An 18,151-nucleotide genomic window follows, 5' to 3' on the forward strand; every position below is an offset into this window, starting at 1 on the left:
TCAGGTACACTAAGTTTCTGTTGTCCACGCAAACTTCAAAAGACATAGTGATTACAGACAGCAGTTGAAAATTTTCCCAACATACTTAATTTATTCTGTAACAGTTCTGAGTTGTGCCACTACAGTATTTCAAAAGCTTCTTAGAATTTTATCAGTTGAAACACAAAAACCTGAGACTGTTCTGACCTGAAGACAAGACTCTGGTGTGGTTTTTTCCATATATTATTTTATTATTAAGTTAGAATACCTTGAAACTTCTATTACTGAAATTATCTCCTTTGTGTTTCTGAGATCAAAGAAATCATTATTTGTCTTTAATTTTCTCTTTTGCTTGTATAAAAGCAGACAATCTAGGAGTGAAAATAAAAGTTTTCCTTGCCTTCTTTCCTCCTTCTTACATAATGGTACTTCCTAATTATGATACTTCCCATTAAATTCCTCTAAATGCTGGAGGAATACCCTAAACACAGATGTCGAAGATTCCAGGAGAACAAATCAATGAAAGCGTCATGATAAGCACCACTGTAATTCAATTCTTTAATAAGCAATTACTGTTTTTACTGACAAATTGGATCTTTGCACACCTCCCTTCCCAATATGTTGCACAATTTTAGCACAGAAACACTGGCTGTTGATTTATGTTTTGCTTTCTTCATAAATCATAATTTAATTAGAGGGAGGTCTGTTGATTCTTTAAGCACAGACCATCTCATGTTTTGACATAAATTAGAGGTATCCTGTATCTTCAAATACACCATTACTATAATTTTGCTGCCCAGTTTTCTTCATACTTTAGTTTCTTTAAAATTTTCTTAAGAACAACATGTTCTTGTTAGTCCAAAATATGTCACTTGTTGTAGCACTACTTATTTTATCCTCTTAATTTTTTATGAGGTAGGTACATCTCACACATAATCAAACATAAAAGGAAATTATTATTCCTTGCATCTTCTATTGATCAGTCTTGTACTGACAGTTTGAAAATTGTGTCTTTATACACATCAGGGCAAGCACCTCAAACATGAAAGCAATGCTTTCTGTAAAAGCATTACCATAAGTGAATTCCTACTGCCATTCTGAAAGGCTGAAAGTAAAGCTTCCCTTCAGGACAGTCAGATGTTTCAGTTGATTTTCTTCAGGCAGCTGCAATTCCTCTTTTTAAACCTTTGAACTCTTAAGTCAGAGAGGAGACAGTTCCCATATAAATAGAGCTTGCTTCACTACATGATACAACTGGTTTTGGAAACCGAGGAAATAACTGAATAAATCAGAGAGAAAAACATTCCAGTGCATAGGTCAACCACCAAATAATTTGCCAAGTCAAAAAGACCAAGAACCTAAAACAAGGCTGGAAGCGGCACGACAAACACACTCGGATGCATTTATTTCTGTTACATCTTAAAAACGGATGTGGTATAATAACACTGTGACGGTTTCCTTAGAAATGGATCATCACAACACACAAACCTGTAATATAGAATCTGTGGAATTTGTCCTCGTGTCTGGTTAGTGCCATTACTGCTCAGACTGCACGTACTAAATGTAAATGTTACACCATCTGGACACTGAACTGTGGTCATTCCGCCATCTCCATTGGCAGTCCGGCTTCCGTAATTCCTCAAACGAACTGCGTATTTCACATTTTCCTTAAAAAGGAGAGCCAAAAATAGTATGCAATATAAAAGAAGTATCTATGGTTTCATGGTATTAGGAAATCTACTATTTTACGTTAATAGTGGAGAGTCTGAAAAGTTTTTCAAAGTACTCTACAAGTGAAATAAACCAAAAAAGATCTAGCATTTAACAAAAATCAAAGTTGTTCCATGTTCCCAAACTATGGGTCATAACTTAAATTACTACTAATTACTTTAAGAGTAACCACGTACCCAAGAAAGTTAGCTACCAAGTTGCACAACAAAAAAAAGTTTCATATTCAAAAATATTCTAAAAATATTAAACAACTATGATCTACCTTATGCTATGATAAAAATTGGGATTTAATTTCTTCTGGTTGACATGATTTGAACTTGTCAGTTACAGGGTGAAACACACTTTACAAAGCAAACATGTCAAGATCAACTTGTGAATGTATACACAAAACCCCAAACAATTCACATAAATATTCTGATTTTTGTTACCTAAAAAAGTTGCATGAAAACTACAGATGCATGCTTATTTTATTTACCTTCAGTGGCACGACTTTGTCAAGTCTGATTTCAGCTATGTCACTAGGAGAATCATCTGTGGTATAAGTTCCTTTAACCAATTCTAAAGACGTCCATCTATGAGAATGAGTTGCATCTCCGGTATGATCACTCTGATTCAAAGAAACAGAGTCATTAATACATTTATAATGTAAATACATGACACATGCAAGCAATTGTGCAAGTTATGTTTTGTGGCATAAATTTTTACACATGGCATTACAAACAAAACCAACAGGTTCTTCAATAATAAAGCCTTTCTCCTGAGGAAGAGAGATTAATTTCCCATAGCAACTTATGCTTGCCCTTTGGAAGACAATAGAACTGTCAGAGTGAACAACCAGGTGTAAAAGAACAGAGGTTTTTCTTCATTACAACAACCCATAGTACAGTTTTGTGCTGCTTGTCAGAGAGTACATCAACAGTACATGAAACATCTGTAGGTACAGCCTGACCATACCAGTAGGCTATTATCCTTTTTTTCAATTTTTGGTTTTACCTTGGCCTCCTTAATTTATTTTCATTCCCAGTTTTTGCAGAGAGCTAACTGCTACTAATTTACATTTATCTACAGAAAGTGAAAAGCCCACTATACTTCAAATATTATTTGTTGTAAGAAGTAATGAAGTAAGAGTTCACGACAATAACCAAGATTAGGACCCTACTAGATATAGTATGTAGCTTGCGATAAAACAAAAATCTCCACCCCAAGCAAACAAAAAACCTGTACTACCAGTGCACCATTTTAGTGGTAGTCTAGATTGTACAAGAAGATTACAGAATTCCACTATAAAACATACTATAAATAACTCTGAAGTTACTTTACTTCAAATATTTTCTCAAATGCAATACTTACATCATCAACTAATACCTCCAATTCATATTCATGAATTCCTCCTCCACCGTAAACAGAAAATCCTACTACAACTATACCAGGTTTGTCAACAGAGAAACATATTGCATCAGGGGATCCATTGCCAGTATTCCAGCTTCTTCCCTGACTTGTTTTAGTGAATCGGTTTGGAGTGGATTTGACAGAATGGAGAGAGTTCAGCCCATCAACCTGAAGAAAGTTAAATACAGGTGTCAGAAAATATTAACTGCTAAACATTAGAAAACTTTAATAAAGCAAAGTTAAGTGAATTAGATTACCAGATTTTCAACTGGGTAAATTTTAAAACTCAATTCATGAATGTTAGAATATGCCACTACTGTGGCCTTAGGTGCAGTCAAGAAGAAGACAGATAAAGATAATAACATTATGGTAAAAACATTTTCAGTCAAGATGTTATGAAAAGTCTGGTTCTTTCTCTGACAAAAACGTTTTGATAGTCCAGAGACAGTGACACCCCTTTAAGAAAATCAAATAATTTTCCATCATATAACAAAGCTACAGCCTCATAAAAGGATATTTGATTGAATACATGCACAGATATGCAGGCAAAAAGATAAGCGCTCAAAAAAAATTTGCCATATTGTAAACAATCTGCAAAATTCTGTATAAATAGCTATTTATCAACAATACTTCCTTAATACAGTGAATACATGCTTTTAAATTTATGCAAAATATCTGAGCTACTGAGCACTGAGAATTCCAGCATCTTTGAACTATCTGCACATCTACAAAATACCTGTAACAGCCTGTATCACATTCATAATATACTTGTCCTGAAAGATTTCTAGCAATGATTTTACAGCAGCTTTACCTCAGATCCTAATGCTGATGCCGTAAGCTCACTCACAATACTAGCAAGCAACCCACAGGTATTAGAAACCAGATGTGAAGAGAAAAGTTCATTTTCTCTTCTTAGGCTGTTCCGCACTGGTAGAACAACAATGACCAACATCTTTTCCAGCACTTCCCGAAAGCTTGTCATCCCTGAAACATTTTCTTCGCTCTGCAGTATGAAAAAAACAATGACAAATGGCATTGTTATTATTAAAAAGAAAAAAAAAGACACAGACTTTCACATATTATAAGCATTAGGTAATTGAAAAATCTATGACTTTGTGAAGATAAGAAATGTCTAAGGGTGAAAAAAACAAAATTAAAAATTCTCAAACCTATGATAGTATGCATTCCCTCGTCAAAAGAACTGATATTTTTAATTTCCTGAATGTGGTAGTGACCACTTTGTTTATTGAATTGGAGATATATCCTACATAGGTATCCTTCTCAGGAGAGAGTTTTGCTTTATAGCCTATAAAGCCTTTATAAGCATACATTAGAACACAGTGGATATATAGCTATCTATGGAACTATTAATATAAATTTCTTCTACATTGTCTAAAGAAAGAAACTCAAAAGCTTTTTGGTTTTAGTTTTAGTAAAATCAATCTGCTATGCAAGTAGGTTAAGAGAAAACCAGTGGTGGGATGCTTACAGAAACAGTTGTTCTTTACGTGAAACAAATCTAAGCTTAGGTGTCTACTGTGCCTTCTTACTAGCAGTGACATCCACTGTTTTTCATAACAGTTATCCAGACTGAAAATCATGTCTGATGAGGAAAGATAAAATCAGCTCTACTGATGAAAATCTAAGGTCTGTTTTCCTCACCATTCTGTCTCTCAAAACTATCCAAGTAGAGAACAGATATGGAAGACAATTAGGTTAAGCAAACCTGCACAGATATCTTCACAGAACACTTTCCATCTTTAGCAGTTAAGAGGCAGCTATATCCAAGATATAAATACTATATTTGCATTTAACAGTCATTGGTGGTTTTTTTCTTCATTAATTTATCAAGGTGCTTTCCAAATCCATGGAAGCTTTTAGCATAATAATGGCCTACAGGAGATTTTTATAAAATATGTGGTTAAGCTGGAGAACAGAGCAGCAAACTTCTGAACTTACCTTTCCTAAGGTCTGTGTTTGCTCAAAACTTTTGGTATTGGTAGGCTCAACAACTATAATTTATTTACCCTTCCTGCATCATTCATCATTTCATACCATCTTACTCCTTTTGTCTTCTAAAGTGAATATCATTATTTAGTAATCCTGTATCGTTGATTATCATCTTAACCCTTTCCATTTCTGTAAATCAATTCTAGAATAACAGAACTGCAAAAATACAGTATTCAAGAGCCTTTATTAAGAAACTGTTTAATAACTTTTGTTAGAACTATATGAGCTGGGTTTCCTTTGTTGACTGCTTTAGAAATTCCAGTTTGAGACATGATTTTTTATTACCAAAGCTGTGTTGACTCTTCCAAACCTATCAACATGTTCCTCCTTGTGATAACATGAAAAAGTTGACAAACTGTGGCACAAAACGCTATGCAACAGAATACAACTCCAAAATATATTTCTTCCAAATTAATATTTCAAAATAAGAACAGACATTCTCCAAAAAAAGAATTGGAATATTTCAGATAAAAAGATGAAAATTGGAAAAAGTAAGTTTCTGAGATAAGCCTTTTAGAAAGAAAACGTACAAATTCATCTTCAACTTGTATAACTGCTTTTTGTTGCAAAGTAGAAGTTGTCATTAAATTTTTAGAATACATCCTGACCTGACTGAGTTTTTCCATGTGTGCAACCAAAAGAGGAAAACGATGGGCCAGAGCAGAGTCATTCTCAGTGCTGACTTGTTTAACCATTGATCGCAGCAAAGCCTCTCCGTCATACGCAATGGGAAAGATAGAGGTCAGCTTCACTGAAGTGTGGCAGAGAGCAGACATAACTGCAGCAAGAAGTCGACTGCTGGAGGTTTTGAAGTTTGCTTCCTGGATGTCCTAAAAACATAAACAGATAGTAACAGAATGGAACCATTGCACTGCAAGCAAACAAGAGGGAAACTACTTTTGAAAGGAACTTTCCAGATTTATCATAATTATAGAAATAATTTAGTTTAGAAAGCTTTCCTATGAATTTTACATTACCTTCTCTCACAACTTTGCATTTAGATTTTCAAAACTGGAGTAATTAATATTTCTTGGTTGGTATATTTTAAAAAAATAAACCCATTTAATATTATTTTTCAAATTATGGTGTCCTTTGAAGACAAAGTATTTCTTACAATTAACCAAACACTTTAATTAGACTAATACATTAAAGAAAATAATCTTCCTTGAAATTGTATATGATAAATGAATTTTCATGCAAAGCAGCAAACCGTTTTCATCTCACTGCAAACAATGAAAGTAACTACACCATTTAGATGTGGAATGCTCATTCACATTAAGTAAGATACTTGGAAAGTTGTTGTTTACAGAATAATATTGTCAGCTGCTTCTAATGCACATGGTTGGATCAGAGCTCTGTTGTAACATTTAATAATTAGGACTTATTCAAGTATTAGTGAAAAAAACTACACCTATGCTCTTAAGCAAAAGGCACCGAGAATAAGCACATACAAGGCATGGTTTCAACACTTAAAAAGCAGGTTCTGACAGTTACCAGCACCAAAAATTTTCTTCATTGTCCCAGAGACAATCTTAAAGCTAAGGATGACTAAGTTCCTGGGCTCTTGTTGAACTTGGACACTCAAAAACCGTCAAACAACAAAGAAAACTAACACCTGATTATTAAAAAAAAACCCACCAAAAAAACCCCAAACCAAAGTAGAACTCAAGTTACAAACTAGAATAAAAGAAAAAAAGCAATAAAAGTTTTAAATACTGCTTAGTTTCAATTTCAGCAAAGGTCAAGCTAAGCTGCAATATTTACTTGTGCTTTTTTAATGTACCTGGTCCAAACAGTTCAGCAAGTCACAAAGACATGCCCACTGGAGAGCTGGTGTTGGATAAAATGAATGAAAGCAAGCTGTGAATGTATTATGGCATTCCTGAAGAACAGCTTCTAAAAGACTGAGCGGTTGACTGAGATATCCTTGTGGATCATTGTCCAACTTCACCATGCAATGATCAACTCCTTCAGATAAAATTTTTCTCAACAGGGTCCTAGTTTTTCCAATGCAATCTGCTAGTTTGCTCGTTTCTTCCACAACTGCCTTAGCTGAAGCTAGAAGGTTACACAAAGAAAAGAATTAAGTTAACTGAAATATTTTCATATTAAAATGCACATTTCACATGCAAATAAAACAACTGGAGTTTAGCAACATTGATGTATCTCCATTCAGAGGAGTTGATTTCAAAAGTGAAAGAGTGAAGGTTCTTAAACCATATAAAAAACCCGCGAACATCAGAAACTCCCACTTTTCTGGCCTGTCATTATATATGCTGTGTTTTAATATGAGTATTATCAAATTAGAGGCATGAAAAACAGATATGTCTTTCAAATTTAAATTGTGCTCACCCCCAAAGCAGACACTATGTAAAGAGAGAAGAAAAAAAGGAAGGTACAAGTAGTCCAAAAGAACTCAGTTGACAAGTCAAACAAGAAATTGACTTTAAAATACACGTAAGTTATAATATAAAAGTGGTACTGGACATTCGGTTATGCAGACAATTGAAGATATCCCATGTCTGACAGCAATTCTCTTAATTGCTTCAATAAAACCATCTGTATTTCATCTTATAGTATATCCTACATTAATACTTAGATCATATTTTAAGTATCCTGCAGAATAATATTTGCTGATAAATATGAATCAAATTAACTAAGAAATACCTGATATTGGATATATTTCACAGGTGTAGACCCTCAGCAATCTCAGGCAGCATGTGCCCACAAAACGTAACCTTTCTAAATCCAAAAGAGTAGCAGTGTATTGGAAACCCTTAAGTCCACGAAGTTCCTCAACTCCCAGCACCAGTGTTGTCCAACTCCAGTGAAGAATGCTCAGTAAAGATTCAAAGCACTCCTATTACAGAGTATGAAGGATACCAAAGACAGATTTTGTGTTAAAAAACAAGAAATGACCTCTCAGCATCAGTTCCACAAAAAAAGCAATTAGCATCTATATGCACGTTCATTATTAAAACATATTTATGTCTACACATATCTACCATGCAACACACAAATCCTATTTTGCTTGAGAATAAAAAAAAGCACTGAGAATGTAGCAAGCACTTCACTGTAATACCATGACAAAAGCTATTTATAACATATGCTATGTTATGATGATCTCGCTTGTTTAAGAATTAACAACTTTTTGTATTCACCTGCAATAGAGATTTTTCAGTAAATTTTACATGCTTCATCTGCATAATAGTGTAGTACCTACTTCTGACATAATACATTCTTGTTATAAAGTGAAGACTTATCAGGGCTGTCTTCACTTTAAACAGTTACGATCTTCAGGATCATGGCAACTATGTAACATTTTCAGTACTTGAAAGCTAAACAGAAGTACATGATAGTCCACAAGAAATTTGAGGATTTAAGAAGTTTTGTTTCTACCATTAAGTTTGCTCAATAATTTCATGAAGTTGTATCTCAGAAAGCAAAATACAAGTATTTGGTATTGAACACCTTCAAGTTGCAACAATTAAACTGACTGTTCAAAGTTAGATATAAAATGCATAATGCTCCAGAAAGTCAAAACTCTCCTCTGTTTTTATCTATGGTGAGGGTAACAGCAACAAGATAATGAACACAGAGGATACAATGTGAAGTATTGAAAGCCACAGGAGTTCATAGTTCAATGCAAATATTTTTAAGCATATATTAAGAGTAGCTATTAACATGTTGATAGTATGATTACTAAAAATGCAAATCACATAGGTAATACATTTCCAGAAGAAACCTGAACAGGAGAAGATCATCCTGATCAAGAGAGAACACTGAACAGATGGAGAACATATAAATGAAAGAAAGCACTCTGATTCAGAAAATTGGACTATGACTGTCCAATAACTTTAGTGCAAGGTGAAGCAAACCTGCACAGACACAAAGGCAGTAACTTTAATGTAATATGGAGAATACTCACAGTATGTGTAACATAGTATAAAATATAAACCAGGATGAAAATGAAAATAATCGTTGTTTTTAAAAGATAAGGAAGGGACTGTATTTCAAAAACACAGAGTTGGCCTTATCCTGAATAATACTGCATTTCAAATACAGTATTTCTCAAAGTTAGACTAACCTCCCTGTATGATAAGAGCTGCAGACTACCTTCTATTAATAGTTGGAGTTCACTGTGCCTAGGAATACTCCTTACCTCAGTTTATCAAAGTTCAATTAAATGCTACCTGATCCTCAATGTACATTGGAATGAATCCAAGAGGAAGATAAATCTAACCAGTGACTAATTATTGTCAGTTATCTAAACGCCTGATAATATTGATTTTTAGCAGGAAGTAAGGCTTGTACTTTGAATACTACCAGTAAGAATGAACTCCATCCAAATTCACATACCCCACACCTCCCCCGCCCCTGAAAACCACAAAACTAAGCAGTTCAACCTTGTAAATAAACACATTTCTAGGCTCTCATCCTCAGGTCAATACCAAGTTTAGCTTAAATTTAGGTTTACATCAGAAATCTTCAGAAAAAGTAAAAAAAATTACGTATTTCACATATCGGTGTACCTGCCTTCTGCTTAATAAATCAAAGAGAAAAAATAATCATTATTTCTACATGCACATTTTTCAGTTTTCTAACCATGACTGAACTTGCTGGAACCACAGAATACTTTTGATAGTACTCACCACTGAGACAGTTCTGGCAAAAGATCTCTTTAAAATATGTACAGGTTCACTGGTTTGCTGTTTTCCTTTGGAAGCACTGCCATCACTTGTTGGCAATCTGGAAGAAAAATTTTAGATTTAACTTGCAATCTAAATTTTTTTCTTTTAGTAGATTTTTGGTTTGGGTTTGGTTTTTTTGTTTTTTTACTCTTTCTAGTTTTTACTGTTTGTATTGTTGAAGTGGAACAAAACAAATGACAAAACAAGTTTTGTAACTACCCAAAAATGTTCAATTTCAGCATGACTTCCTCCAGTTCCTAATCATCCTAGACCAATAACCAAATATCTTGAATTCTGTTCAACTGGCAGTACTGTGATAACTGAAAAAAGGTTGAGATTTAATTACATGAAAGTATTTCAAGCATTTACTGTATTTCTTTGTATAAAATCAAAACTAGAAATGTTACTCCCTAATGAACACTAGTTTTGTGGAAGTAAAACATAAGTGGAGGTTAAAAATATAGGCAGCATCTACTACTGCAGCACCTTCCCTTCTGTGCCACTCACTGCTCTTAAACCATCTCTTTCCTTCAGAGGCCTCAAGGCTACAGCCATCTCTCCAGAGAAATCACCTAAATGATTAATATGTCATCCCAGGACTTCATGTGCATCAGTCAAAATGAAACTTTCACTTGGAGAGACAGGTCTATGGACAGAAAGCTTACAGGTAGAAGTCACCTGTTCTGAGAAGGGACCCTGAAAAGGACATACTTAGAAAGGACATAACAAGAGAACTGGTATGAAGAAATTCCAAGTTTCAGAGTCAAGGTGTGGGTGGGTGGAGGAAATATATACACACATACACATAGAATATAAGAATTAGGTCTTATATGTATCTGAGGAAATCTGTAAAATATACTATCGCTCCAGTGAAAGAGTTCTTGCTTTTTAAAAGAGAGTTGAATAACATTTTTCATGCAAATAATAAGTCTATAGTAACTTATTGTAAAGCACAGTTGATTGTTGGTTTTGCCTTCTTTTTCATTAAAATCACCTGTTGATAGTACACTGTTCCTAAACTGAGGGCTACTGAATAGAGTACTTTCCAACTACAAAAAATACTAATCACATTTTATGAAATCATGAGGTTCTATAGATGTAAATTAAAGTCTTGTAACTAAAGCAGAATGACTGCAAGAAAAATATCTAAGTAGTAAATGTTGGCATAATAGATTCGTCACTTTTCTTAAAGACACTAATTTTTTGCATAATTTTTTCAGACACTGATTTTCTTAGCTTAATACAATAATGTTTTCATGAAACATGGTTACTTTAACAACTTCTGTGTTTCTGTTTAAAAAACATGTCAATAAATTGTTCTGAATAGAAGTCAAATTATTACCTGTATAGTAACTGCGGAATCTGCCCTGCATTAACATCTGTACCATTATTTGATTTCTTGGAACTTTTAAACTGAAATACAACACTGAAAGAGAAATAATCCAATTAATATTCAAGTCATATTAGAGCTATTCTTTTGCATTAAAAAATATAGAAAAAATTATACCCATCATCTGTAGTAATAGAGGCCTGTCCATGAGATCCACAGTCACTGCTAGGTCCTGACACTCTTGCCCAGGCTACGTACCACCAGCCAGCTTGTAGAAGTACTGGTTCATCAAACATCATTGCGTATTTCTCTCTGGGAGAAGTAAATTTTGAAAAAAATTATATTTGAATTAGTTTTTAGATTAATTTTTAAGAAATTACACTCTGCTTATAAAAGAAAATTGAAAAGTAATGGAATTAGGTTAATTAATATCACATCTATTTATATTAAAACCTCAAAAATAATTGAAAAATATTGTAGAAATTAAAAAATAGTAATTCAGAAGGACCTACAAATGCTTAAGTCTAGCTTGATCTTCTATAGTTAAACACTCAGATATCAAACGGAGCAAGGAGAGATTAAACTAACACACAAAACCAATTAATTTACTATAAAATACTGCAAGTTAAGTATTACTTATAAGGTATTAATTACATAGTATTAATTCAATTTCAGAATATTTCTGCAAATTATAAGAGCTTATACAAAAATTCTTAGTAATTACAATGAATATTAAGGAAAGGAATATAAAGAACATATATTTAGGGGATTGATATATAAGATTAAACATGACAAAAATAATCACATTGTTTGAATTTGAAATTATGTCATAACAGAGAATGAAAAAGCATCTACAACATAGCTAACCCCATCCATATGCACAAAACCTTTCAAGCAATAGCTGCTTGTATTCTAATGAGTTGAAGCACAGTAACTCTTCTTTTGGTTATGATAATTCCTTACTGAAGTAAGCTTAATGATGAGTAGTTTAATGCAAATACCAATTTGTGCTTGAAAGCATCCTTTTGATAGAACTATGCAAAAAAGCTGCTGCAACATTTTGTCTTATCTCAAAGGAATATGGGATTTGACTTGGATTTATACAAGAGGAAAAGTGAGATTAATTTTCTTCTTTTAATTTAAATAACATAATGCTTTGATGAGATATTTGGTTTTACTACTTCCCCCAACACACTTTTGAGTGTAAGTTTTATGTCACTTGCTACAAAATTCTAATAATGTAGGTCATCTCTCAGGATATTTAAAGTGATACTAAAATGTGTATGAAGAAAGCAAAAATAAAAATCAAGACACAGGTAGAGTAGGTAAGCTAAACATCTTACCTAGCAGCACAATCATATGCTAAGACATCTGTCTCAGCAAGAAGGTCTCCATCAGTCTCATGGTCTCCTCCATCTGGACCCAATTCAAACAACTGGTGAAGTAAGAAAAGAGGTCCAATTATGTCTTAGGTGTTAGAAACCTCATAATGTCACTTTTTCCTGTCTGGCATTCTGGAAACTGTATACTACTCTTCTTTACTCTTCCCAAAAATCACTGCTATTTATGATCACTGACAGGCAAATTCCCATTTGGAAGTCAGGCATTAACTGTTAAGAAATAGCAATTGACTCCGACCTCCCAGCCTTAGGTCCAAATATATTTTTAAGTGGAGGAACTTCCAAGCAAAGTAAATGCAGAGCCTCCAAAAAAAGCAAAGTGGTGCAGAAGGTGCAGGCTTTGAATCACAGACTGAAATGCACTTATATATCTTATATAGTTATAAGATATACTCAGTTTCTCTGGAAAGGGACCACTTCACAGTTTAGCAGAACTAGTCAACATTATCATAAACAGTTGGTGACCAGGACAAAAGATGAACTTGGTTTTCTTTCTCAAAAATAATTTATACAGTTTGATGAGTTTGAAAAAGGACCATAATACATGTCTGTGACTTCTCTTGCAAATACCTATTTAATACACAATTTGTCGCAGGACTGGTAAATCTTATCTTGGCAATAAGCAAATCCTAAACAATCAGAAACAAATTGAAAAGATAATACTAGAGCGCTTTCATATAGTTATTGCCTTTAGTACTAAAAACAACAAAAAAGGGCAGGACTAACATTAAGTTTCTTGGCTGCCCTTAATTATTTGCAATTCTTAATCATTATGTTAAACCAGAGTAAAGCACAACTACTTATTTTGGATTTCCTGTTGTCTTATGCAAGTGTTATTGCTAAGCATATGTCATCCATTTCCCTAATACAAACCTATTTTTCTGAAAATAGAGAAAGAAAATTCAGTAACCCACTAAATGACAAGTAACAATAACATATTCTGAACATACATATGTAATATAAATCTCAGAGAGATATTAGACCTTCCTTTACAATTGTTTTTCATGCAGTTACGAAAATCCTTATTAAATACAGGACCAGAAGACATTTATCAGAAACCAGAGCTCTGTTATCACACTGTATGTTTATGTGAGGTTTCTTTATCCAAAGCCAGGTTCATTTATTTTAAATCAGCACACATGCTCCACCCATAATCATACTTACATTGGGTACAAAGCAAGCCATAATCATCCTTATATTTGGCACAAAGCATAGTTAACTGTGTTTGGTGCCATTCACACTCAGCTGAAGAATCCCACCCTAGAAACTATCCAGAGACAGCCTCTTCCAGTCTGATAAAGAAGTGGTAGAGATAACGGGAAGTAATGGCTACTGATAAGTACTATATTTCTGCTTTTGAGAAACAGTTCCACACCTGTTGCATAGGATGTGATTTTAACATGAAGCCCACAACACCAGTTTTCTGCAGGTAGACCTCTGAACTTCGTATAAACAGGCCACAGAACCATGGGGCTCACTGACATACCTGCTCAAGATACCTCTAAAATGACATAGCATTTAGTGAAGGTGAGAATGGGCAAATTCATGACAATTAATAATGGTAATTCTCAGATCTCTACTTCACCCACTTATTATCTGCATAATGCTTTTCATAAATAATCAACCACTCATTCATCAAGAAATAAAATTAATCACGGTTTTAGATGACATTCCTAAAGTTCTGATTTTGAGATATAACATTGTTTAAAACAAAAGTCAAAAAACCTACCTTTATTTTAGCAGTGTATTCACCTCTACCACCAAAAAGACCAAGACCACCTAACAAAATATCCGTATCAGCACAGAAACGGATAGCTTCTACTGAGTGGGCCGAATAACCCCAGCCTCCTCCATGACCTGCAGAAAAAAAACCCAATAAAAATATAGTTAATCTTGGTCTTTTGTTCTGCAAGCCTGATTGGTTTGCACTATAAAATTTTAGTGTGTACATACTTTCAAATCTGTTAACAACACTATAGTCTTCTTTAGAATAAACTTTCATTACTGCTTGAGTCTCTTCTTCCGTATTTGCTACACCCATTTTTAAGTCCTGCATAGCAGCCAAAGTATCAAGACAACCTATAAGGAAGCAAAAGAAAAAAGAACTAAAAAATTCTCCCTGTTGATTATAATCAGTGAAATGGAAATTAGTATTAATAAAGAAGATCAAAGAAAGCTTGTTTTGTCTCCAAATCACACATATGCTACTGAGTATCTTTATAGTTTTGATTAGGCCAAAGGTCACTGTTGCTGAATCTCAAGGTTTGCTACTAATGATAAATTTATTTATTCTCCAGAATAACAAACAAATATGATTAAACCTGCTTTGCAACTTTTACAATGGTATAAAAGTTGCCAGTAACATTTTTTTTTTCCTTTTTACACTTACTCTATTACCCAAAGAGTTGAAGTAGTAACTGAATTATGGACAGATTTTAATATCTTCATAAAATTTGTTTCATACATGGGATACCTAACAGGCCTTACTCTGAGTCAGACACAAAAAAGTACTGCTCAAGTTAAAAGTTATCACATCTCTAACACACAGTGAAGGGAACAGGTCAATGAACTGGTGACTCATCACAATCAGTGAACAAGTGAGCTAAATTTACTTCTAAAGCTGTGCTTTGAAGCACTGGGTATGCTGCACATGGCCAGTTCATACACTAACACAGTGGAATTAATGTTTGTTTTGGTAGGCTTTTTAGACTACAAAAGGAAATCATATTACTCTTAGTGACTCATTATACAAAACTGCAAAGAGTATATTTTAATATTAGATAACACATTTACTTTAAAATAAAGTAACTTAATAAAGAGCACTATTTTATGCTGGGTTTGGTTGGTTTTTTTGGGGTTTTTTTTGAGAGTCCAAGTTAAGAGTACTGACTTCATTCTGCAGACTCTCCAAAAAAACCACCTAGGAGGGTTTCTTACTTTTTTATGCTGACCTCTAAGAGCAGGTTCCACCAGAACTCTAAAACCCTCTAACATTAAGATGGCAGAAGATAACTATTCCGATAAAATTAATGCTTATCAGCCAGCTTGTAAGAGTTAAAAGCAATGGTGAGAACTACAAAGTATATTTTTAATTACAAAGTAAAATTTTAACTGAAAAAAAGTCAAAGTTGTTAGACCACAATTAATTTATTACATTTATAACATTTAGTTACATAATTTTATTTCATCTAAGCTTCTGACTCATCAAGTATAAATGTATACCTAGAATGTGCAAAGCTGCATGAGATCTGGTGGTCAGAGCTTTGGAACCTGTTGGTAGAGCAAGTTCTGGACTCAAAATACTACACCGGGATTGAATGTCAGGAGCTGATGGAAGTCTGGAATCAGCAACTACTGCATTGTAACTCCAGAGTTCCCTAGCATTTGGTCGAAACCTAGAGCAAGAAAAAACAGAATGAAAAAAACCTTTCATCTACTGAAAAAAACACAAAATCTAATCAATAATTAAATTTTATAAGCTATTTAATGTAAAATGTAGATCTGCTGGTATAAACTCTTAAAACTGAACATCATTACACCAAATACATATAAACTTTAAGAGTTTAACACTCCAGCAAATGGAAAGATACAAAAACATTCTTATTCTAAGTCAAACAGTCATATTATGGGTTTACAAAGTTCAGAAAATGTTGACACTTCTCAAAGCTAATAAATATTAAAAATGTTACTATTATTTAGTAAGAAATATGAAGTAACTAGCAAAGTACTAAATGTACTAAATGGTAGATGTGAAAAAAAATTATAAAGATGCCAAGTGAAAGTAAAAGGCTTATCTTCAAATAAGAGTAAAAAAATTCTTGAAAAATCCAACATATTTTGTTTGGGCTTTTTTAAATGGGTAACATCGCCTCATGAGTTTTTAAGGGATTATAGAAAAGGGTAGCATAAACAAGGGAATACAAAGACTTTCTATAGTATAAATTAACACAGAGAAAAAGAAAATGAAGAAAATGAAATCTTTGAAACCACTATGTAAAAGGAAGAAAAAGTTAGAAGACATAGGCCTATGGGACTGTTCTGAATAAGCACAAAAGGAATTTGCATTTGGTACATGGTTCTAAAAATCTAATGGGGAAACAAACAGTTTTAGCTAAAAGTATAATAGGACACCATAAATACTCAGGATATCAACAAGTTAGCAATGTTCAAGTTTATACACACACACAAAATCATGTAACCACTTGAAGTTCACTGAAAGAATAAGTCACAAAGCTGTGAAGAAAATCTTTAAAATCTATGTCATCAGAATGTTTTCTCTGTACAACAAACTGAACCCTCACTTAAACAGACATGAATTAAAATGTCCAGGAATAACAACATACCAAATATTTGACTACTAATAGGCATATTCATTAACATATCTCTTCTTTTTAGATTGAAGATTTATTTGTCTCTTATCCCACTTTTGTTCAATAGAAAATATTAAAACAGTCTCCCACAATCCACTCTTCAGTTTTTAAGCTCCAGATTTAGTTCTACACTCTCTAAAATACTGTAAGACAATAAAATACCTCAATTCATGTTTACCCACAATAACATGTGACTTTGAACTTTCTTAAACTGAACTACCATTTCTTGTGCTAGATCAAGTTGAGTATCATCACCTTTGCTCCCCTGAAACTTGCTGCATTCCCATGGTCATTGATAACCAAATTTTCCACAATGAGTATTTTGGTGACTCTTTTTGAGTCTTTCAGTGAGAGTTAAACATACTGAAAATACAGAGCTTTAAGGGCTGTGCTACTCTTATTTCTAATCTCAGCATAATTTCAATACAAACTGGTACCTAGCCAATCAAACAATTCTGGGGATGTGCATAATGCAGAACTATAACTATCCAAGGAACTTCATACATCATAAAGAAACATGCCTAGAAAATAAGCATGCTTCAACATTAATTGGCTATTGTGCTCTTGAATCTCAATTTTGGATGAAGACATCTGTGATACTACCTTTTCCAGCTGAATGCAGACTGGCTGTTTTCCTGTTTCATTCTAACTGATCATTCTTGTGTTTGTCTTCAAAAAATTTAAATATGATTTATTACTGGAACTCAATGACAGTTCAAGTTTCTCTCCTAAATCCTGGCTAACATAGTTTTTAAAACATTATAGAAGAACTGGATCTTATGATTCTGCTTTGGAACAAGTGCTTACAATCTACACCTGCTCAAAGACTCTACCCCAATGACTGTAAAATAGACACAATTAATTTGTCTGCCTATGTCATCTAAATGAGTACCTTTATTTTGACCTTTATTATTGCTCCACACTTCTCCTATTCAAGTCTTAACCACTAATGCCTGAGAGAAGGACGACAATTCAAGACACAGACATGTGGCAGATGAGTATGGCAAGAAAATTTTTCAGTCAAGTGTTAAGTAGATGGAGAAAAGGGAATAAAAGAAGTAAATAAAGAGAACAGATTGGGATGCTGTAAATATTACGCGACTGGCATGAGAATGATGCAAAAAAGAAAAGCAATTTTAAAAATTTGGGCAAGACAAGACAAGACAAGACTAGTATAATCAAATCTTCAGCCTCCCAAAGTATTTTAAAAAGGATTTCTATACTACTACTTTAATAGCTATAATCCACACT

At 33.6% G+C, this 18,151-nt stretch overlaps 1 protein-coding gene across 11 annotated transcripts in view; it reads right to left on the reverse strand.

Annotated features, from left to right (window-relative positions):
• Positions 1-18,151, reverse strand: part of MYCBP2 (MYC binding protein 2) — a 173,245-nt gene that overhangs the window by 81,640 nt on the left and 73,454 nt on the right. For all 11 annotated transcript variants that reach the window (XM_050333825.1, XM_050333831.1, XM_050333830.1 and 8 more), the window contains 14 exons: positions 15,753-15,925; positions 14,484-14,609; positions 14,260-14,387; positions 12,474-12,565; positions 11,308-11,442; positions 11,143-11,226; positions 9,762-9,858; positions 7,777-7,969; positions 6,893-7,167; positions 5,718-5,939; positions 3,911-4,102; positions 3,061-3,267; positions 2,186-2,317; positions 1,468-1,646 (listed from right to left, as the gene is read on the reverse strand). In XM_050333825.1, coding sequence (XP_050189782.1) covers positions 1,468-1,646; positions 2,186-2,317; positions 3,061-3,267; positions 3,911-4,102; positions 5,718-5,939; positions 6,893-7,167; positions 7,777-7,969; positions 9,762-9,858; positions 11,143-11,226; positions 11,308-11,442; positions 12,474-12,565; positions 14,260-14,387; positions 14,484-14,609; positions 15,753-15,925 — 2,235 coding nt within the window. The remainder of the gene's footprint in view (positions 1-1,467; positions 1,647-2,185; positions 2,318-3,060; positions 3,268-3,910; positions 4,103-5,717; positions 5,940-6,892; positions 7,168-7,776; positions 7,970-9,761; positions 9,859-11,142; positions 11,227-11,307; positions 11,443-12,473; positions 12,566-14,259; positions 14,388-14,483; positions 14,610-15,752; positions 15,926-18,151) is intronic.

The sequence above is a fragment of the Myiozetetes cayanensis genome, unplaced genomic scaffold (genome assembly GCF_022539395.1).
Source record: "Myiozetetes cayanensis isolate MyiCay16 unplaced genomic scaffold, myiCay2020 scf5-8, whole genome shotgun sequence".
Classification (NCBI taxonomy): domain Eukaryota; kingdom Metazoa; phylum Chordata; class Aves; order Passeriformes; family Tyrannidae; genus Myiozetetes; species Myiozetetes cayanensis.